The sequence below is a fragment of the Zerene cesonia genome, chromosome 28 (assembly GCF_012273895.1).
Source record: "Zerene cesonia ecotype Mississippi chromosome 28, Zerene_cesonia_1.1, whole genome shotgun sequence".
NCBI classification, from domain to species: domain Eukaryota; kingdom Metazoa; phylum Arthropoda; class Insecta; order Lepidoptera; family Pieridae; genus Zerene; species Zerene cesonia.
Window position 1 is genome coordinate 4,395,136 of NC_052129.1, and position 17,863 is coordinate 4,412,998.

The following is a 17,863-nucleotide window of genomic DNA, read 5'->3' on the forward strand; positions in this document are numbered from 1 at the left end:
TAGCTGCGCCCCGCGGTTTCACCCGCGTAAGTCCGTATCCCGTAGAAATATCGGGATAAAAAGTAACCTATATGTTATCCCAGTTGTCCGGCTATCTACGTACCAAATTTCATTGCAATCGCTTCAGTAGTTTTTGCGTGAAAGAGCAACAAGCACACACACATCCGTACAAACTTTCGCATTTATAATATATGTAGGATTAGTTTTTCACCCGGCGCTGCGCACGTGTTACACTGTCTGTCTAAATTCCAATGGGAAAGACATGTTTGACCGCAATAAAAAAAAACTGCCTAAATATCTTGGTTCATGGTGCCTACAGACAGACGAACGGACAGGAAATTTTCAGATCTCATATATTACTGTTACCACAACGACAAACAATAAAAAATGGAGATTTAACAACGGTAGGCCATAAATTGGATGGGTAACCATTTTTTTTTGCAGTTGCCGTTTAGCCTACATGTACGGAACTCTTAGTGTGGAAGGTTCAAATCGCGGCTGACCGATTTTTTGTATTGCGTAAATTACGTATAAAGAATACACTAATGGGATAACAAATAAAGCGATACCGTTATCCACAGCAAAGCGATAGTAACATTTAGTTTTAGCTTTTATCAATTGTAATTGTTTCTCTACTAGTTGTAACGTGTATTCTTAGAGTTATAATGAAAAGCGCTTTTATATTAAATTCATCGACACTCGCTTCCAAATCTTTAATAAAGCAGTTGATAAAAATAAATTGTATCAATAAACGAATCTTACGGGACTTAAAGGCTTTATGAATCTTTTTAGCTCACTTAAGCTACAAATGAATAAGAATATTATAATTATGTGCCTGAGTGATTTTTATAAAATATTTCCAATCAAAGTCATTGTACGTTTGTCTCAGCTGAAAATAAATTAATCAGAATAAATGATGAAATAAATAAACAATTATCAACCGGATGCACGCTTTGTTGTCCTCGGGCCGAACTTCCGTTCCTGTAGCGTAGGTGTAACCCTATCGACCTTTTCGATTCCTACTGAGACCGGAAGATTCACTCGCGATGGAAAAACTAACAGACAAACAAAATATGGACAGGACCGGTTGAAGAAACGTCCATTTACAATTAGAGTAACGTTTTTAAATAAGATGATGTATATACATTTCAGTAGTAGGTATAGTCAGATATCTACTGCTAATTACAAATAATGAAATACACAATTTTTATCTTGTAATTTTGCTCCTTACTATAAACACATAGATGAATTTTAATTACCAGCTTTAAAATTATCATTTAACAAGCTTCCGCCCGGGGCTTTGCCCGTGTGGAATTAGGACATAAAAAAGAAATCCGAAATCCGTTTAGAGTTTTGGTGTGATTGATCAATGTTCCTGTTTTATCTCAAGGTAGCATTCCTTTCCTACCACCTAAGTCAGCTCGTCAGTAGTTTCAGCGTAATTGACGGACAAACATCCAAACAAACGAACTTTCACATTTATGATATTAGTGTGATTAGTGTGATGGTGTGATTGATTTTTTTAAATGGATATCTACACTAATATTATAAAGAGGAAAACTTTGTTTGTTTGGTTGTAATGAATAGGCTCCAAAACTACAGGACCGATTTTAAAAATTCTTTCACCATTCGAAAGCTACATTATCCACGAGTAAAATAGACTATATATGTACCACGGGCGAAGCCGGGGCGAACAGCTAGTATGTAATAAAGGTCTATCTGTCTAACTTTTTATAGTTGACTTGTTCTTTGTTTGAAAGATTTATAATAAGTCCTTAAAGTTTATTTGCTACACATACATACAAAAACAATTTTTATTGCATGGTGAGAACTGTGATTTAGCGTCCGTTTTACTGCATCGAATTCTTTTACGATCAATAGTTTACCTAATGCCCGTTTTACAAGAATACAACAATGTTAAATAACAAATCTATTTCAAACACTTGACTTATTCAATTTGAAATGATACGACCTTCTTATAAAAGCTACTTTACTTATTGCTTGGGTATCGGACCTTTCTTCTTTATGTCATAGCGGGCAAGGTGTTATCAGAGTTCATAAATACGCAATCCATAATTTATGCGTTCATTAAAGCAGTGCTGATGAGTCGCTCGACTTCAAGATTAGTTACAATAATATAAAAAAATAACAAAATAAAAAACAAATTAAAAAGAAAGAAATAATGTTTATTTAACACAAAATAAACAAGTACAATTCTTAAATGATCCCTTGACTACCGCACTAGTTGAGTTGAGTTTCAGTTGTCGGTGGCATATCCCTTTTTAACAATGTTACAGTATTTTAATTTAAGTCTAATCAAAGCAATGGGAAATTTTATTAATTAAGGATTCCCTTCAATTTATTCCAGCATCACTTAGTTTATACACAGACTCAATGTCGTGTCGGATGCCGCGGCTCGCCCACGGGAGAGTTCGGATGAAGCAAAGGGCGCGATTCGTGAAGTTCATTTGCTTGCCACGGTACGAGCTGGTGGGGAACAAGTATGCCACGTGCAGGGATGGAAAATGGGACGTGCCTATGCCTGTTTGTGTTCGTAAGTACATATAATACTAATCTAGGTTACTAGTTACTAACTAAGGTTTCAAAACTTAAGTATTTCTTCTAAAGGCCACATCTCGTAATGAATATGTAAATAGAATTATATTGACTAATTTTAATCGAGTTAGTTTGCTGTGGAAGTAAGAAGTTTAGAGTAATGGTATATTGTCCTAATTACCTAATTACGTGACATATTAAGTGTAAATAGGAGTCTTTCGCATTGACGTGGGAACAAATATAGGATGATGATAATAATACTTTAATTCAATTAAAATGGTTACTGTTTCTCTAGTTGCAGACAAAATATCGCTAAATGATAAGTTCGCCTAATAAACCATACTGTAAATAGATTTTTGTTTTCATAATTGTTTTAAACGTAATGTTAATTAGGTTGCTATACTAGGTTGCATTAAAGATAAATAAAGAAATAATGCTTTGTTTTTTTCAGGTCCCGGTTGCTTCATACCCTCGGTTGCGAATGGCATCAGTTTACCCAGTAATGGTGGCGCTTGGGTGATGTACTTCTGCCTACCAGGCTTCAAGCTCGTAGGGTCCTCTGTGATTATATGCGACGGTGTGCAGTGGAACGCATCCGCGCCTACGTGTGTTGGTAATACTATATAAATTAGTGAAAAATTACGGAAAACCTCGACAGATTAACTAGATAGATAATTACTTCCATTATTACTTACTATAGTATAGAAATGCTATATGACATATATGATGGAGATGCCTGAAGCCTGTACAATTTCAGGCTATTCTAGCATAAACAGTTAATTCTAGGATTGTCTAGAAATGCTACACAATTTTAATTAAAGACAGCTAATTTAACCATTTTTAACATTAAAATAATAAATTTTTTGAACTAAAACTCCTAGCAGAAATACGTTAAATATATATTTATCAGATAATGAGTATAAAGCTATGAAAATATTAAAGATAACTTTCTAGAGTCTTTCTTTCTTATCTTAATTTGTTTTTCAGACAGCTCGCAGCCTCCACAGTTGAGTTGTGACTTCGAGAGCCCAGACCTATGCGGCTGGAAACAGGATGAGTTGCACGACTTCGACTGGAAGAGATTGAATAAGAGAACACCCAGCTCGTTCCTCTTCACAGGACCTTCTTTTGATCACACTTTGGGAATTGGAAGAGATGGTATAATAATTAAACTTCATCATTTTAAGTTCATTGTTTTAAGATATGATCGAAAATAACTGCTTAAATAAATGTCATCATCGATTTAATTATCTCTGTTTTTAATTAACTTGAACTCTAATGTTGATTGTTTATTTAACAGTTTATAAATGCAATTTTTTAGGTTATTACATGTACATAGAAAGCACCTCGAGAGTTGAGAACGATACTGCGCGGTTAATTTCTCCTATATTTGATAATTCATTAACCGACGATGGATGTTTCTCATTCTACTATCACATGTTTGGCAAGTAAGTACCTACCTATAAAAAAAAACACATTTAATTCAAGTCCCGAAATATCAAATTCTTATTGGCAATATGTATTCTACAAAACTTTAGTTTAAACAAAAATGCTTTAATAATAAAGTTCGATAAAAAAGAGATTTTTTTTAGACGAAATATTTACTGCATACTGTATAATACTTTATAGATTTTCAGTAACTCATTATTAGGCATCATTAGTATGTACGTTTTTAATTACATCATTTTTTTAGAACATGCGGCGGTCTTCGAGTCTACCAAAAACCAGAAAACGTTGATATGCAAACCATGTTAAGTTCTGAAAATCGAGAAAAATATATTCTTTTCGAGAAATGGGGTAATTTGGGCGACGTGTGGTTCGACGAAGTGGCAAAGTTAAAGAATTTTTCCGACAATTTTCAGGTATTTTTTGTTATGTTCCCAAAAATTGCTTCATTTTATTTTGTTATTAATATCTCATAATTATTTTATTTTATATAAGACATAATATACTAACATAGTTTTTAAGAATTAATTGTTACTAACAAAATGAGTCTGAGTTACTCGAAATTAAATAAAAATAAAAATAAAAAATAAATAATGCATATAATTATCTTATCCTTATAATCAAAATGGTTCGGTTGCATTAGTTACATAGATTTTATATTTGGGAGTACAAAGAATTTTAGATAAGTATCTACATAAAACAACTCAAGCGTGTATTTGCAAATATTGTATCCTTAAGGACTTGTGTTGAAAAATCTATTGTGTTATTAAAGAGATCTTTTGCTGAGGTAAGGTATCTTTTGCCACTTTTTGACCTTCCAACTTCTTTGGAGATCCAAACAAAGCTCATATCATAAAATCCCTCTATAGCGTCTGCGTTTAATCACGAAAAAGTCATTTTAACACGTATATTTTACTGGAAATTGAGAATGTATTAACTTATTTCTATTTCTTTAATAGATAATAATAGAAGGTGTACGGGGTTCGAGTTTTACCAGTGACATAGCGATCGATGACGTGGCAATCCTTCAGGGCAGTAACTGTTCGGAGGCCGCCAGTAAGGCTGTGACCCCTTCACCTAAAATACGTGAGTGTTTTTTCACCTAGCTCAGTATTCTTCTTACTCCCAATCGTGGCCTATTTATTTTTAGATTTACATTACAGAATGCCTATGTATAAATATTTACAGTCTACATAATTCAATAAAAGGCTTAACCATTTTTATCTTTACTCATAATTAAAATAGCTTCATTTTTAACTTAGGTTTTTTTATGGTAATCTTCGTAAGTACTGGTCCGATCATGGAAATTCCTTCAATAAAACAAAGCTACTATTCAGCCAGCCGGGACAAAGCCGGGGTACGCAACCAGATTTATGTGGACTTTCTAACTGAAATATGATATTTATAGCACCGGACTCGTGCGTTGGCCGCTGCGCTATCAGACAGACGCAAGTCAACGAAATCGGCTGCAACTGCTCACCCTACTGCCTCGCAGAGGACACGTGCTGTCCTGACTTCTTCGAAATATGCTTATTTATGACTGGTTAGTGATGCTATTCGAGACTAAAATAGTTAAAAAGAAGATCATATTATAAAAGACTAGCAACGCCCCGCGGTTTCACCCGCGTAAGTCTGTATCCCATAGGAATAGCGAGATAAAAGTTGCCAGTTCTTCCAGTTGTCCAGCTGTCTACGTACCAAAAAATTCAATTGTAAATTTCATTGCAATCGGTTCAGCAGTTTTTGTGTGAAAGAGCAACAAACACACACACATCCTGACTGAACTTTCCCATTTATAATATTAGTAGGATAGTAAGATTTTCACAAGTTAGCATAAGTTAATACTCATTCAGGTGTAATTACCTACCCTCATAATGCAATATTTGTATAAGGGTAGATTTTTGAAAAGTAGTTTAAAAAGTGAGTAGTTAGTAAGTTAGTTAGTTAGTTAGTTAGTAAGCTACAGTTCAAATACATTTGACTAGTTACAGAAAATGATGGAGAGTTCTGCGATTAAGAAAGAGATGAGGAATGAAAATTGTTATTCGTGGAACATCTATATCCTAGGATCAATTTAATTATCCTTAATTCATTGAGCATTATGATTTGAATACTACTAGTAATATCTAGCTTTAAAGAGTAAACATGTATTTCAATTCAATACAGACCTTGACTCCCGAACTAGATTTATCTGTGCCTCAGTCAGTTTCTTCCCAAAACATTCAGAGCAAGCTTCGTAGCTTAGACAGAGCAGAGCTTAGGAAAACTAACAATTTACTATACAAACATAGTAAAAGTTAGTGATAACTTAAATCGTTTACTTATTTAGTTCTAAATTCTCAAATACAGTTAAACCATGAATGATTGCGTTAAGGATTTTACGTAAAACCAACTAAAAGACAAGCAAAACTGTACGGTTATTTCATAATATTGTTTACAGACTCCACGACGCCACTAGATGACATTGTTCCAGTGAATGGCACAGATCAAATCGGGCCACAAACACAAAAACTCATTCTCACAACACCAGAAACTACCTCGACTTCCACAACACCATCTACTACTGTTACTACTACGGTTAAAACTACTTCTACTACTTCTTCTACTACAACTTCTACTACAACTTCTACTACTCCTAGTACAACTACTTCTACTTCAACAACCACCACACCGAAACCGACTACAAAAACAACACAAAAAACAACAACAAGAAAGCCCACTACGACGACTACCAAAAAACCGACTACAAAAGTTACTCCTAAAACTACAATTAAAACTACCATAAAAGCTACTAAGCCTACTACAAAAAAACCCACAACGACCACGAAATCTACTACCAAAGTTTCCACTACAACACAGTTTTCTCATGGTATCTCAAGAACGATCGAGAATCATAATGTGTACCATGAAATGGTAGAAAAGGCTAAAAAAGAACAACAAGTTGAAACAAGGAAAATTAAATCGCAGAAACCCCAAGGTAAGCTTAGTAAGCGTAATCCCATTTCATTTATTTTATTGCTAATTTGGGCACTTGGTCAAATTAATTTCATAAAATATTTATGACATACAAGCAATTTGTTTCGTCATAAGTCATAACCATGTTAAATGTATAAAAATAATTGAACTTACATACGTTTGTTCATATTTTTAAGCGATTTTGCTCATTGCAAATTTATTTAAATAACCTAAGGAGAATAATGTTTTTTTAGCCTGTGTATGCATGTGAATCTGTATGTCCATTTCTTTGGCACTCCAGCCCGAACCGCTGGACGGTTTTCGATGTAGTAGTAGGCTATAATACAAATTTACATGCAATCAAAGTAAAAAGCGAGGAAATTATTTGTCGTTATTTAATAATAATTTTTGTAAATTAATTGAAGTACGAAATTGATCGAATCTTTGATTAAACGACTGATAGACGTGTAGAAATGGTGATAACCATTTCCACTTAAATATGTTTCTTATAGATCCTAAAGATACTGAAGTCCCTCTACTTCACAAAACATTAAAAATAGAGAAATCTTTTAACAAAAGAAAAATTAATATGTAGTGAAAACACACCTTAAAATTATGTAAACCAAAGAGAGCTTTTCAGCAGAAAACTGGTAATTGTATACGAATGGAGGTAAACCTCTGAATAATGTATCACGATTCCATCTTACGACTATAATTGGGCTCCATGCCAGAACTGTTGTTAATTCCGTCGGATTAATGGAGTGATAAATAAAATATCAGAGCCTGATTACAGGAAAATTATATAAAAGAACTATAAAGCCTTATATAACTTTGTTTTACGTTTTTTTTACGACAGATGTGACTTACTCGAATAGACCGCGTCACCACTTTCCATGAGGTAGGACTCTGGTAAAACGTTTACCTATCAAAATAAAAAAAAAATATCATTTCACGAATACATATAATGCCTATTGTGTGTGGTGTTATGTAATTTCAGTGGACATTGTTACCACACTAATAAAATCCAGTTTTATTTCACTGCGACTATATGTACCTACCTACGATAGTGGAATGTATGTTTAATTTTTAGGCTAAATTATCTGATACGAACTAGATTTATTCTGGCATAGATTAGGTTTCGGCGATTTTCCCTACTTATTCAATTATTTTAAATATTAATTATCTGTAAGTCTATTTTAGAGAGATAGAGTCTTTTATTTAAAGATATTGAGGTATTAAAAAAACTGGATACTGTGATAACACAGTGTAAATGAAATGGTTTGCAAAGCAACATCCTTCGAAGGTATAACAACAACATCTACCAATGAAAGTCCTTTAAACAACATAATTTCAAGATCGGAAAAGAAACTCAGAATAAAAAAAATTGCCTGCCAAATGCACTGTTGTTTGTTAAGATTAAGTTGTATTAAAGAGTTATAATTAAAAAAATAATAATAATAATGAGAAAATTTTAAAGAGTAGAAAAAATTCGATCAAAAAGTCGGGTTCAAATCGTAATATCTTTTATAAAAGCATTTAATGCTGTAACAGTAACAAATAAGGAAACTAATAATTAAAAAAAGGTGTGTGTGCGATTCACACACGATAGAAGTGAAACTTCAGTAAATCGACAAAAGAATGAGATGAATATATATAAAATATAAAATAGTATGTATATTTCTATCTCATTCTGTGCAGGCTTCATTTATACATTTTTGTATTTGTGTCCCTTACCTGTCGTTTTTCCGTTGCATCAGGTTTGAAATCCCAACGATTATAAAGAAGTTTCACTTCAATATATAAATTATGTTGTTTTCAGAATCAAAATCAAGCAATACACTAATCATATTGCTAACACTATTGTTAGTATCGGCTCTATTCGGTGGCGCTGTGTGCGTGAGCAACATCGCGCGGTCCGCACGCGTTCGGATCGCGTTCGCCCGGCTCCGTGGTCGTGCTACCAACGACCAGGAGGTCCGGTATCTATCCACGGACGTTGATGATTAATAAATAGTTGTAAATAACGTGTGTTTTATTTACAGTATGTGTGTGAGTTTTAACAGATACGTTCGTACATATTTGTAAAACAAGTGTTGAGTCCTTCTATGGAAGCCCGCTCCATCTTAGACTACTCTGTCACTAGCAGGCGAGATCTTGGTCAAACGGCTTCCTTGTTGTTAATGAAAAAAGGATTAAAAATACTACTTATTAAAGTTTATGTATTTAATGAAAATCACTTCTTGTGGTTTATATTTTGGAAATGCTGAATGGATTTATAATTATAAATATTCCGAAGACTATAAACGTTAAAATGTTAACGAGTTAGATAGCGACATTGAGTGGTTAAGGATATAAAAATATACAATTTACATGTTACGAAATTATTTAACTACACTTGATAAAGTTTACCTTAATATTGATGTGATATTATTTCTTCTCTCAACATTGGAAAACAATTATAATAAAACCTCTCATCATAATCTTCTATCATAATACTCTTTTAAGGTATGTTTTAATTAATAATATTTTAGTTCAGAATACTAAAATAAGGAAAAGTAAGAAATTTTTCGGACTCTCGCTTAACTTCAAGACTATAAGAAAAGCCTTCAAATAATTTGCAGCGCCATTCACTAGATGGTGATAAAATATAAGTAGTCATCATCTTAATGTCCTAATAACATAACAATTAATAACTATACCTATACCATTACCTTTTTCCTGATATTAGTATGAAAAATAGCAGCTGACTTTTAAAGAAACAAAGATGGCCGCATATTAATTTTTTACATTGCAACCCATTCAAATGCACAGCAACACCGACCGGAAACGCGGGCTCATACAAACCAGTGACCTCGTTTCTAAACATTACCCCGTTTTTACAATGTCACCCACCATGAGGGCGCAGCCTTCGGCGATACCTTATCATAACAGCTATCGACCCAGAGTGCCGCCAATCCGCGTTACGCATGCGCAAACGGCGGAATGGTTGCGGACAGTCTGACATTAGCTTACACAGACCCGCCACGGTACCCCGCGGAGCTGTAAATAAACTGTAAATATCCAGTGTTTCAAAATTCATTAAAGAAGCGCCGAATTGATATGGCATTGCGGATTCTGTCATAATTTTCAGCGGACGCAGATAATCTATTGGTAAGTTTTCATCACATATATCAATAATAAGATTTCGTTTAACTATTTTTAGATGTGGAATTGAGAAGTCTTATATGCGTTATGTTTAATCTCTTTAATATTATACGTAGTTTATACCGTAGTGTGTATATATGTTAGTAAGAGATATCTCGCAATTTAACCATGCAGTGGGTGTACACAGTTGATAACGTATATATACGTAATTAGTTTTTTACTGTATGTGGTTACTTCTACATTATTCTGTGGCATTACGTCATAATACAATACCATTCGTATAATCCGTCTATACAATACATATTACAGTATTTCGTATGAATTTATTCGTCTTTTTTAATAAGGAATATGACTAACATTATTGTGAAAATGTTTTAAAATTGCACTGGATAAAAACGATGTGTAATTATTTAAATTTTATTTATTTTTATATCGATATACCATTTTAGCTATAAGTATAAAATAGGTACGTGTCACATAAAAAAGGACAAACTCTACGCCAAGACAAGACGAAGATTGTACATTCTACAATCATAGATTTCAGAAGGTATAAAATACTCCGTAATTTCCACAACAAAGCATGAAATCGTGTAAATCCTAGATCTGGCCACAGAGGAGATTAATGTAGATAAGAAATCCACATGCTGATTTTCCTAAAGAGAGTGTATCTTATGAAGATTTCTGCCTCGTGAATAAAAAAAGATAGCACTATGGAAAGGTAGGGTTAAGGATATGTGGGGTATCCTAATGTGTATTACGTATTCGGTTCATATCATAGCATTGTATACGTATTATGTGTACTGAAGACGCCGGTTTGCGGCAGTCCGTAGAATTGCGTCTATTGTGGGTTAAAATTTGTTTCAATATCACGGTTATATTGAAATTTTTTTGTGAGTTTTAGATTATACGGTTAAAATTTCCTCAATAATGTGTAATACGACCTAAAAATATTTAATGGATTTTTCAACGATTTCCTCAGGAATGGTTTTACATAATATACTTATAACGATTCTTAGAGACCATAATTTGTTTCAGACAATTTGTGTCTTGTATTTATCTTTCATATTATAATAGATAAGCGGATTCCCTAGCTTCGCTCGTGCGTGCATCACATTTCATGTCCAAAGGTGGAACAATTTTTAACATTGGCCCAGTTCATTCTATATGTTAAAATAAACAAACAAACTCTTAAACTTTATATTATAATTATAGATACAAAACTAGTATATTTGTTCATTCCAACCAGTACAGCTATTTATAAGTAACAGAATAAGAAATATTTTACTTATAAATTGTTATCGCTGAAAATAATACTTTTTTTTCCAACTATGATTTACCGAACTATATATATACCGATATATGCGTCTAGCTAAGTAGGGTATAAGTTAAAAACAAGCCATTTATCGTCTCTATTTTTATTTAGACATAGCAAATGCACGTATAAAGAAATAAAAACACATGGAAATAAAAATAGGGTTTACAGCTAAAGTGACTTACGGGAAATGCTTAATAAAGTGGGTTAAATAAGATTTCCTATTTCTCGAATCGATGATACGACTGTAGCCCGGGTAGAGCTGCCTTTTGGCTGCAGTCCAACTTTTCGGGGTGTTCGTTTCAAGGTCCCCTACATACATGCATATACCTAGCTGGAGTATCTTAACAATGAACTATTTAACCTAATATATGCTAAGGTCGGTTGGCAGGCGGGATTGGCGTTTTTTGCTGATCGATTAGTTTTATTAAATTCAACCAATTTTTACGTTTAAGGGTTTACCCTCAAACGTTATAAGAAAGAGAATAACGAGAGAGAAAGAGTTACGAGAAATCTTTCTGTATGTTAATAAATCCTACTAATATTATAAATGTGAAATTCATTGTGGGAGTCGAGCACGCTTCGGCACGAATTGGGCCAGCTCGCACCGGGGAAGCACCACAACCCCACAGAAAACCGGCGTGAAATAGTGGCATGCCACTGTGTTTCGTACGGTGAGTGGGGGAGCCGGAGGCCCGTTTCCTTTTCCTCACCCGTCCTAGTCCATTCCTTCTTTCCAGTCGTTAATCCTTTCCTTTTCCCTTACCGCATAAACGCGGGCAGCGCATTCACAGAGGTACTACCTTTGCGAATGTTTATGGGCGGTGGTGATCGCTTACCATCAGGCGAACCACCAGCTCAGCTGCCCGCTATGACATAAAAAAAAAATGTGAAATTTTGAAAGAATAGATGTATGTTTAAACAAACATCATCGTGATAGAGATAGAAATTCTTTTACGATGAGGTCAAACCTCAATGGAAAACCAGCTGAACGTGTCTTGATGAAATTTGGTATAAAGATAGTTTATAGACCGGATAAGCACATAAGCAAGCTTTTTATTATTACATCAATGTAATAATAATTGTTTATCGCATTATATATTCATAAAAATGTATCTCAAATAGCTACTTATCTCTTTTTGTACTCGCTAAATAAGGTTCTAAACCGATACACACTGATTCCTTTAATAATAAACGGGGAAAATACGCCGAAATGTATTTCATTTCAAAACATACTTTAAGAGATTAACCTAATTTGTATAAAGTGGATGCTTAAGGGAAATCGGATGCTGTATTGAACTGCTCTTAGATACGTCGAGATCATTATTATGATTAAAAAGGGGTTTTTATTTATTGGAGAGTTTTGTATCGCAAATAATTGTGCTACAGATGGGACTGCCTTTTCGTTTAGTATACATTTTTCCCCAAAATTATGCCATGAGTTATATAAATTGAATACATAAGACGTATATATGGATATTAATATAAAATTAGGTTCTAAAATTTACTATCGCTTCACTACAGAAACATTACAAATACAAGGTACCAGTGGTACCTAAATATTGTGTTATTTAAATATACAGAATTGCTTTGAAGGAAGCTTAATTGAAATAATAATTAATTTCAGTTAGTAAGAGTAGAGAAACGTATTACAATAACAGTTTCATTTTGTTTAATATTAACTTATACTAACCACAGAGAGTAGAAAATTTATATGTATAACTTTATTTATATATTTTCATCATTTACTGGAATGAGAATGAATAATTTATGTAACGAAGGCTAAAATATTAATGAGTTATTTACTTATAACAAACAGGGAGCTTTCTATTGGTAATATCAAGTCTCAGTAATAAGTCGTGTAGTCGAGTAGTCCCAATTTATTATGACTCTTCCTGACATCTATTGGCGAATAATAATACTATTTTTTGGCGATTAATTAAAGTTAAAACAAAAAAAAATTACCGAGCAAAGCTCGGTCATCCAGCTACTTATTATTGATCTAAGTAAAAAACAATAGACTATACAAACATCAAACACAGCTCAGTTATTTACTCAAATATACCAATCGCAATAGTTACATCTCAGATCTTTCTTTCATTCGAATCCCTTTCCAAAATAATTAAACAATAACAAACAAAGGGGAGTTAAAATGGCCCCATTAAATGCTTAAAACAATTTATGGTTGGTACAATTAGTTTTAACATGGAGAATTTCAACTTCAAATGTAGATATAATCTGCTGGGAAAACCGTGCATGTTATTAAAGAGGGTTGAAACCCGCAATAATTTTGAAGCCACATGGCTTGCCGCGGTGGTTTTCTGTTTATTCGATGTCACAACTTTCGTCCAAACAATTATATAAAGATTACGCCTATGTACAATTCATCGGTTTTCGAATGTGATCTTTCAAATTTTTTATTTAAATTAATTATTTTCATTCGAGAAACTTAAATTTTTCGATACATGTCAGGAAGGATTAAGTTTCTTCGTTAGGTAAAAAATGAGACCTTATTATTTTGCTTATGATAATCCTATCCTATTCTACTAATATTATAAGTGCGAAAGTTTGAAGGATGTGTGTGTGTTTGTTATTCTTTCACACAAAAACTACTGAACCGATTGCAATGAAATTTGTTACGTAGACAGCTGGACAACAGGAATAACATATAGGCCACTTACACTTACACTTTATCCCGATATTCCTACGGGATACGGGCTTACGCGGGTGAAACCGCGGGGCGCAGTATTTTAATTTATAAAAGTATGTAGCGACAAGGAAAAAAATACTTAGAAGGGATTGTCGTCTTTTTCCAGACTTAGATGTCTAGCTAGTTTTGAAATACTTTTTTCTTTTAAGAAAACGATCCCGACCTTGGAAGTGTTTTAGAAATAGCGTCTACGCGTTTTATAAAGCCATCTATGAATTGAAATACTTAATTAGCAAATCACTTAACATCTTATATGTGAACAATTCTATTTATGGACACACCACACCTCACTCTACTCACACTCATATTTACTCACTCTAACAATAGATAAAAGTAAATTTTCAAATGAAAGTTTCGTTAAAACAATAATGGGCTTTAGCAACCCTTTGTTTGCGATATGTTTACAAAGGAAAGGGTTATTATAAATCATGTAAGGAAACACGTCCTTGAAGAATATTATATTATAATGTAAAAATAAGGCTGAATTATTTGTATAAACTCTACAATAATTTGTTGGTGTCCATTTAATAATTTTTAAATTAACAATGATATGGTAAGTGTATGAATTATAGATTCTAATTAATACCTAATCCTTAATATGAAACATAAAAATTATTTAATGGATCCCACCTAGACGTAATAACTATCACATGAAAGTTATTACATCCATAGCTTTAAGACGTCATGGTGGTTACGATGACGTCTTAAAGCAGTACTAATTCCAGTATGAGAAAGTGATGACGCTAGACAGCCAATAAAGATAGCTTTGTAATTTTTAAACTCGTATTAGTATTACCACAGATAAAATAAAACTATACTAGTAAGTAGGTATTATTTTAAGACGTCATGGCAGGCCCCGACAATATTCTATGGGTGGTGCCCCCTAAATATTTTTGTATTATATAGCTTCCCATTTAACCCACCGCCTCCTAGATTAACGAAGAAATGTATTGAACATGGTGCTTTTCTCGTGAAGGTTGTTCATGTACGATGTGATTAAAAATATTATTTTAACAAATTCACTTCCATAGCTTCAAACAAGCTTTGAAACTAATTTGATAACTAAATCCTTCCTACTAATATTATAAATGCGAAAGTTTGTAAGGATGTGTGTTTGTTGCTCTTTCACGCAAAAACTGCTCAACCGATTGCAATGAAATTTGGTACATAGATAGCTGAACAACTGGATTAACATAGAGGCAACTATTTATCCCGATAGTCCTACGGGATACGGACTTACGCGGGTGAAACCGCGGGGCGCAGCTAGTTGTAGATATGTGTTAGGTTTTTCATGCTGTCCCTTGAATTATATATATTACCTATGTCTTTTTTAGCACAAAATTGTTAACCAAACACTTATGAGCACGTATTTGATCTTTTCTGTTTATTTAATACCTAGTGTACAAATTATAAAAGCCAGCTCACAATGGATATAAAACAATAGTTGTACAGGCAGGTAAGCACTGTTATGCCAGGCGAGTGACGTACCACTTGACTTACTTTAGTTTTGACAAATCCTACTATAACGGCTTTGTCAGATAAAACGCGTTCTCAGCTCGCGTCAGATCGCTAGTCTGACGCCGCGCTATGACGTCACATTGTGTTGTGTACCTATAAGCCAATGGCATTGTCATATATTACGCGCACATAGCGCGCGTCAATACGTTGTCGCTCTGTTTGCCGGTATATTATACGCTTAGAATATCACAATTTTGCGTCAGAGGGCAGCGTCAGGTGAGCGCTCTGACGCGCGCTAAGTACGCTTTCTACCTGACAAAGTTTCTATAAAAATAGCAGTTAGTTATGATGGATGTTTGTTCGTGTTTCACGCGGTGGTGGGACGCTGAGACGGAATCATCACCGCCCATGAAAATTTGCAGAGATAATGTTTTTACAAATGTGTTGCCGGCTTATAGAACAAATGGGATAAAGATTAACGATAGGAACATAGGAATGGACTGGGAATGATGAAAAAAAGGATACCGGCCTCTGGTTCGCCTACACACACACACACACTAACTGTCATGCTTATATTTCATGTCGATATTATTTGGTGAATTGATAGCTTCCCCGGTGTGGGCTGGCCTAGTAGAACTGGCTGGTTTAACGACTAGTGATGTATAATCAAAATTGAATGCAGACTATCTACGTTCATTTTAATCGTTCTCGGTGACTGATATTGTGAAAGCGCTGTGAAGCTGTGTGATTACAGTAATTTAACCATTGCTACATTAGAATATTGCGTAGGAAGTTGTGGTTAACTCTGTACAGCTATTTCTTTCAATATTTTTATCGTAAAACGTAATATTTTAATAATCTATCCTTAACTCTTACTATATTTTACTTGTATAAAATAAACTATGTCAAAAACATAGTTTAAGAAATATATTTCAATTTATCATATTTTTATTATCCAATTCGAATGCTATAGAACATTTTTGCTAATTATTTTTTGCCTAGAAAAATATGACCCTTGCAAGACCCTTATTAAAACCACTTTACCTTCACCTTTGATAAAATCTTTTCTTAATTAACTGATACGTGTCTATTTCTACAATGCGGTATAAAAATGGCGTTTATATTGATAGCATTATCGCTCGCTGAAAGGTGCGATTAATCTTTCAGAGTGTTGAATCATATTTTTTTAAGAATATTGTTATATTATCTAACGGTTAAGCCTGTCAGCTATAATAAGATTATTTTTCTTTGCGTTTTTTTATACATATAACGGCTTTATATAATTGTTATGCTCTGTTTTTCTCTGTAGGTGTGCATACCGCCTTTCTTTGTGAAAAACAATCTCTGCTTTGTTTTGTGATAATTGGAGTAAACTTATACTTATCTTATACCTTTAAACGAGCAATTCTTGTATATATATATATATATAATTGGAATCTCGGAATCGGCTCCAACGAAACTTCATGAAATTTAGTATATAGGGAGTTTCGGGGGCGATAAATCGATCTAGGAATTTTTTTTAGAAAATGTCATATTCGTGTTTTATTCGTGTTTTTTTTTTCCTGACATCTATTGGTGAATAATAATACTATTTTGCTTCGTAGATAGCTGGACAACTGAAATAACACATAGGCACTTTTTATACCGATATTCCTACGGGATACGGACTTACGCGGTTTCAACCGCGGGTCACAGCTAGTTTATTCTTAAAGCTTGTCTAGTTTTCATGATCAGCCATTAATTTATACTAATCAAACCTAATTTAGAGTAGATTCAGTAAAGTTTAAATTGTTAATAGAAATGTATTAAAAATTGTGTTCTAGACCAATAATATCAAGCAGATTTCTTAATTATGAATGACAAGTGTAGTTGTAAGCATAAAAAAATAAACAAATTTTGGCGCTAAAACTTTCACGGTTCGTTGTTGCCATTACTTACTTTTGTATTATTATTTTTGTGAGAGCTAAAACACAATTGCGGAATATTACAATATGTGAAATATTCCACTTTCAACCGTTTAACCCTTTGTAGCGAAGGCTTGGGTGTATTTTTAATTTTTTTCAGCGTGCCTCGTGAGCGCAGGTATTTACAGTGCTTTGTGAATATTTAACAAATCCACCCAAACTGTTTATTTACAATGGAGTTTAGAATGTTTCACTCGATTTCAAAGAAATGACGAAGTTTGATTGTATTTTTGTGTTTGTTAGAACTTTCGACTGGAACCGATTTTGGTGAAATAAGTTTTGAAATCGGTGAAGTGGTTTTTGCATGAAAACATTACA

General features: G+C 33.6%; 2 protein-coding genes across 11 annotated transcripts in view; both read left to right on the forward strand.

Moving 5' to 3' along the window:
* The window catches only part of LOC119837633 (MAM and LDL-receptor class A domain-containing protein 1-like), an 11,212-nt gene extending 2,231 nt beyond the window's left edge, over window positions 1-8,981 (forward strand). Inside the window, exons 2-10 of the mRNA XM_038363321.1 lie at window positions 2,369-2,554; window positions 3,008-3,169; window positions 3,544-3,714; window positions 3,878-4,004; window positions 4,250-4,418; window positions 4,962-5,088; window positions 5,411-5,545; window positions 6,443-6,979; window positions 8,777-8,981. Of these exons, the coding sequence (XP_038219249.1) occupies window positions 2,369-2,554; window positions 3,008-3,169; window positions 3,544-3,714; window positions 3,878-4,004; window positions 4,250-4,418; window positions 4,962-5,088; window positions 5,411-5,545; window positions 6,443-6,979; window positions 8,777-8,964 (1,802 nt within the window). The 3' untranslated portion in view covers window positions 8,965-8,981. The remainder of the gene's footprint in view (window positions 1-2,368; window positions 2,555-3,007; window positions 3,170-3,543; window positions 3,715-3,877; window positions 4,005-4,249; window positions 4,419-4,961; window positions 5,089-5,410; window positions 5,546-6,442; window positions 6,980-8,776) is intronic.
* Window positions 8,982-9,931: 950 nt separating this feature from the next.
* Window positions 9,932-17,863, forward strand: part of LOC119837576 (calcium-dependent secretion activator) — a 40,611-nt gene continuing 32,679 nt past the window's right edge. For 9 of the 10 annotated variants that reach the window (XM_038363215.1, XM_038363207.1, XM_038363212.1 and 6 more), the window contains exon 1: window positions 9,933-10,107. The gene's annotated coding sequence lies outside the window, so the exon portion shown is untranslated. Of the gene's footprint in view, window positions 10,108-17,863 lie in introns of all 10 variants that reach the window. The other variant, XM_038363214.1, reaches the window with a different exon arrangement.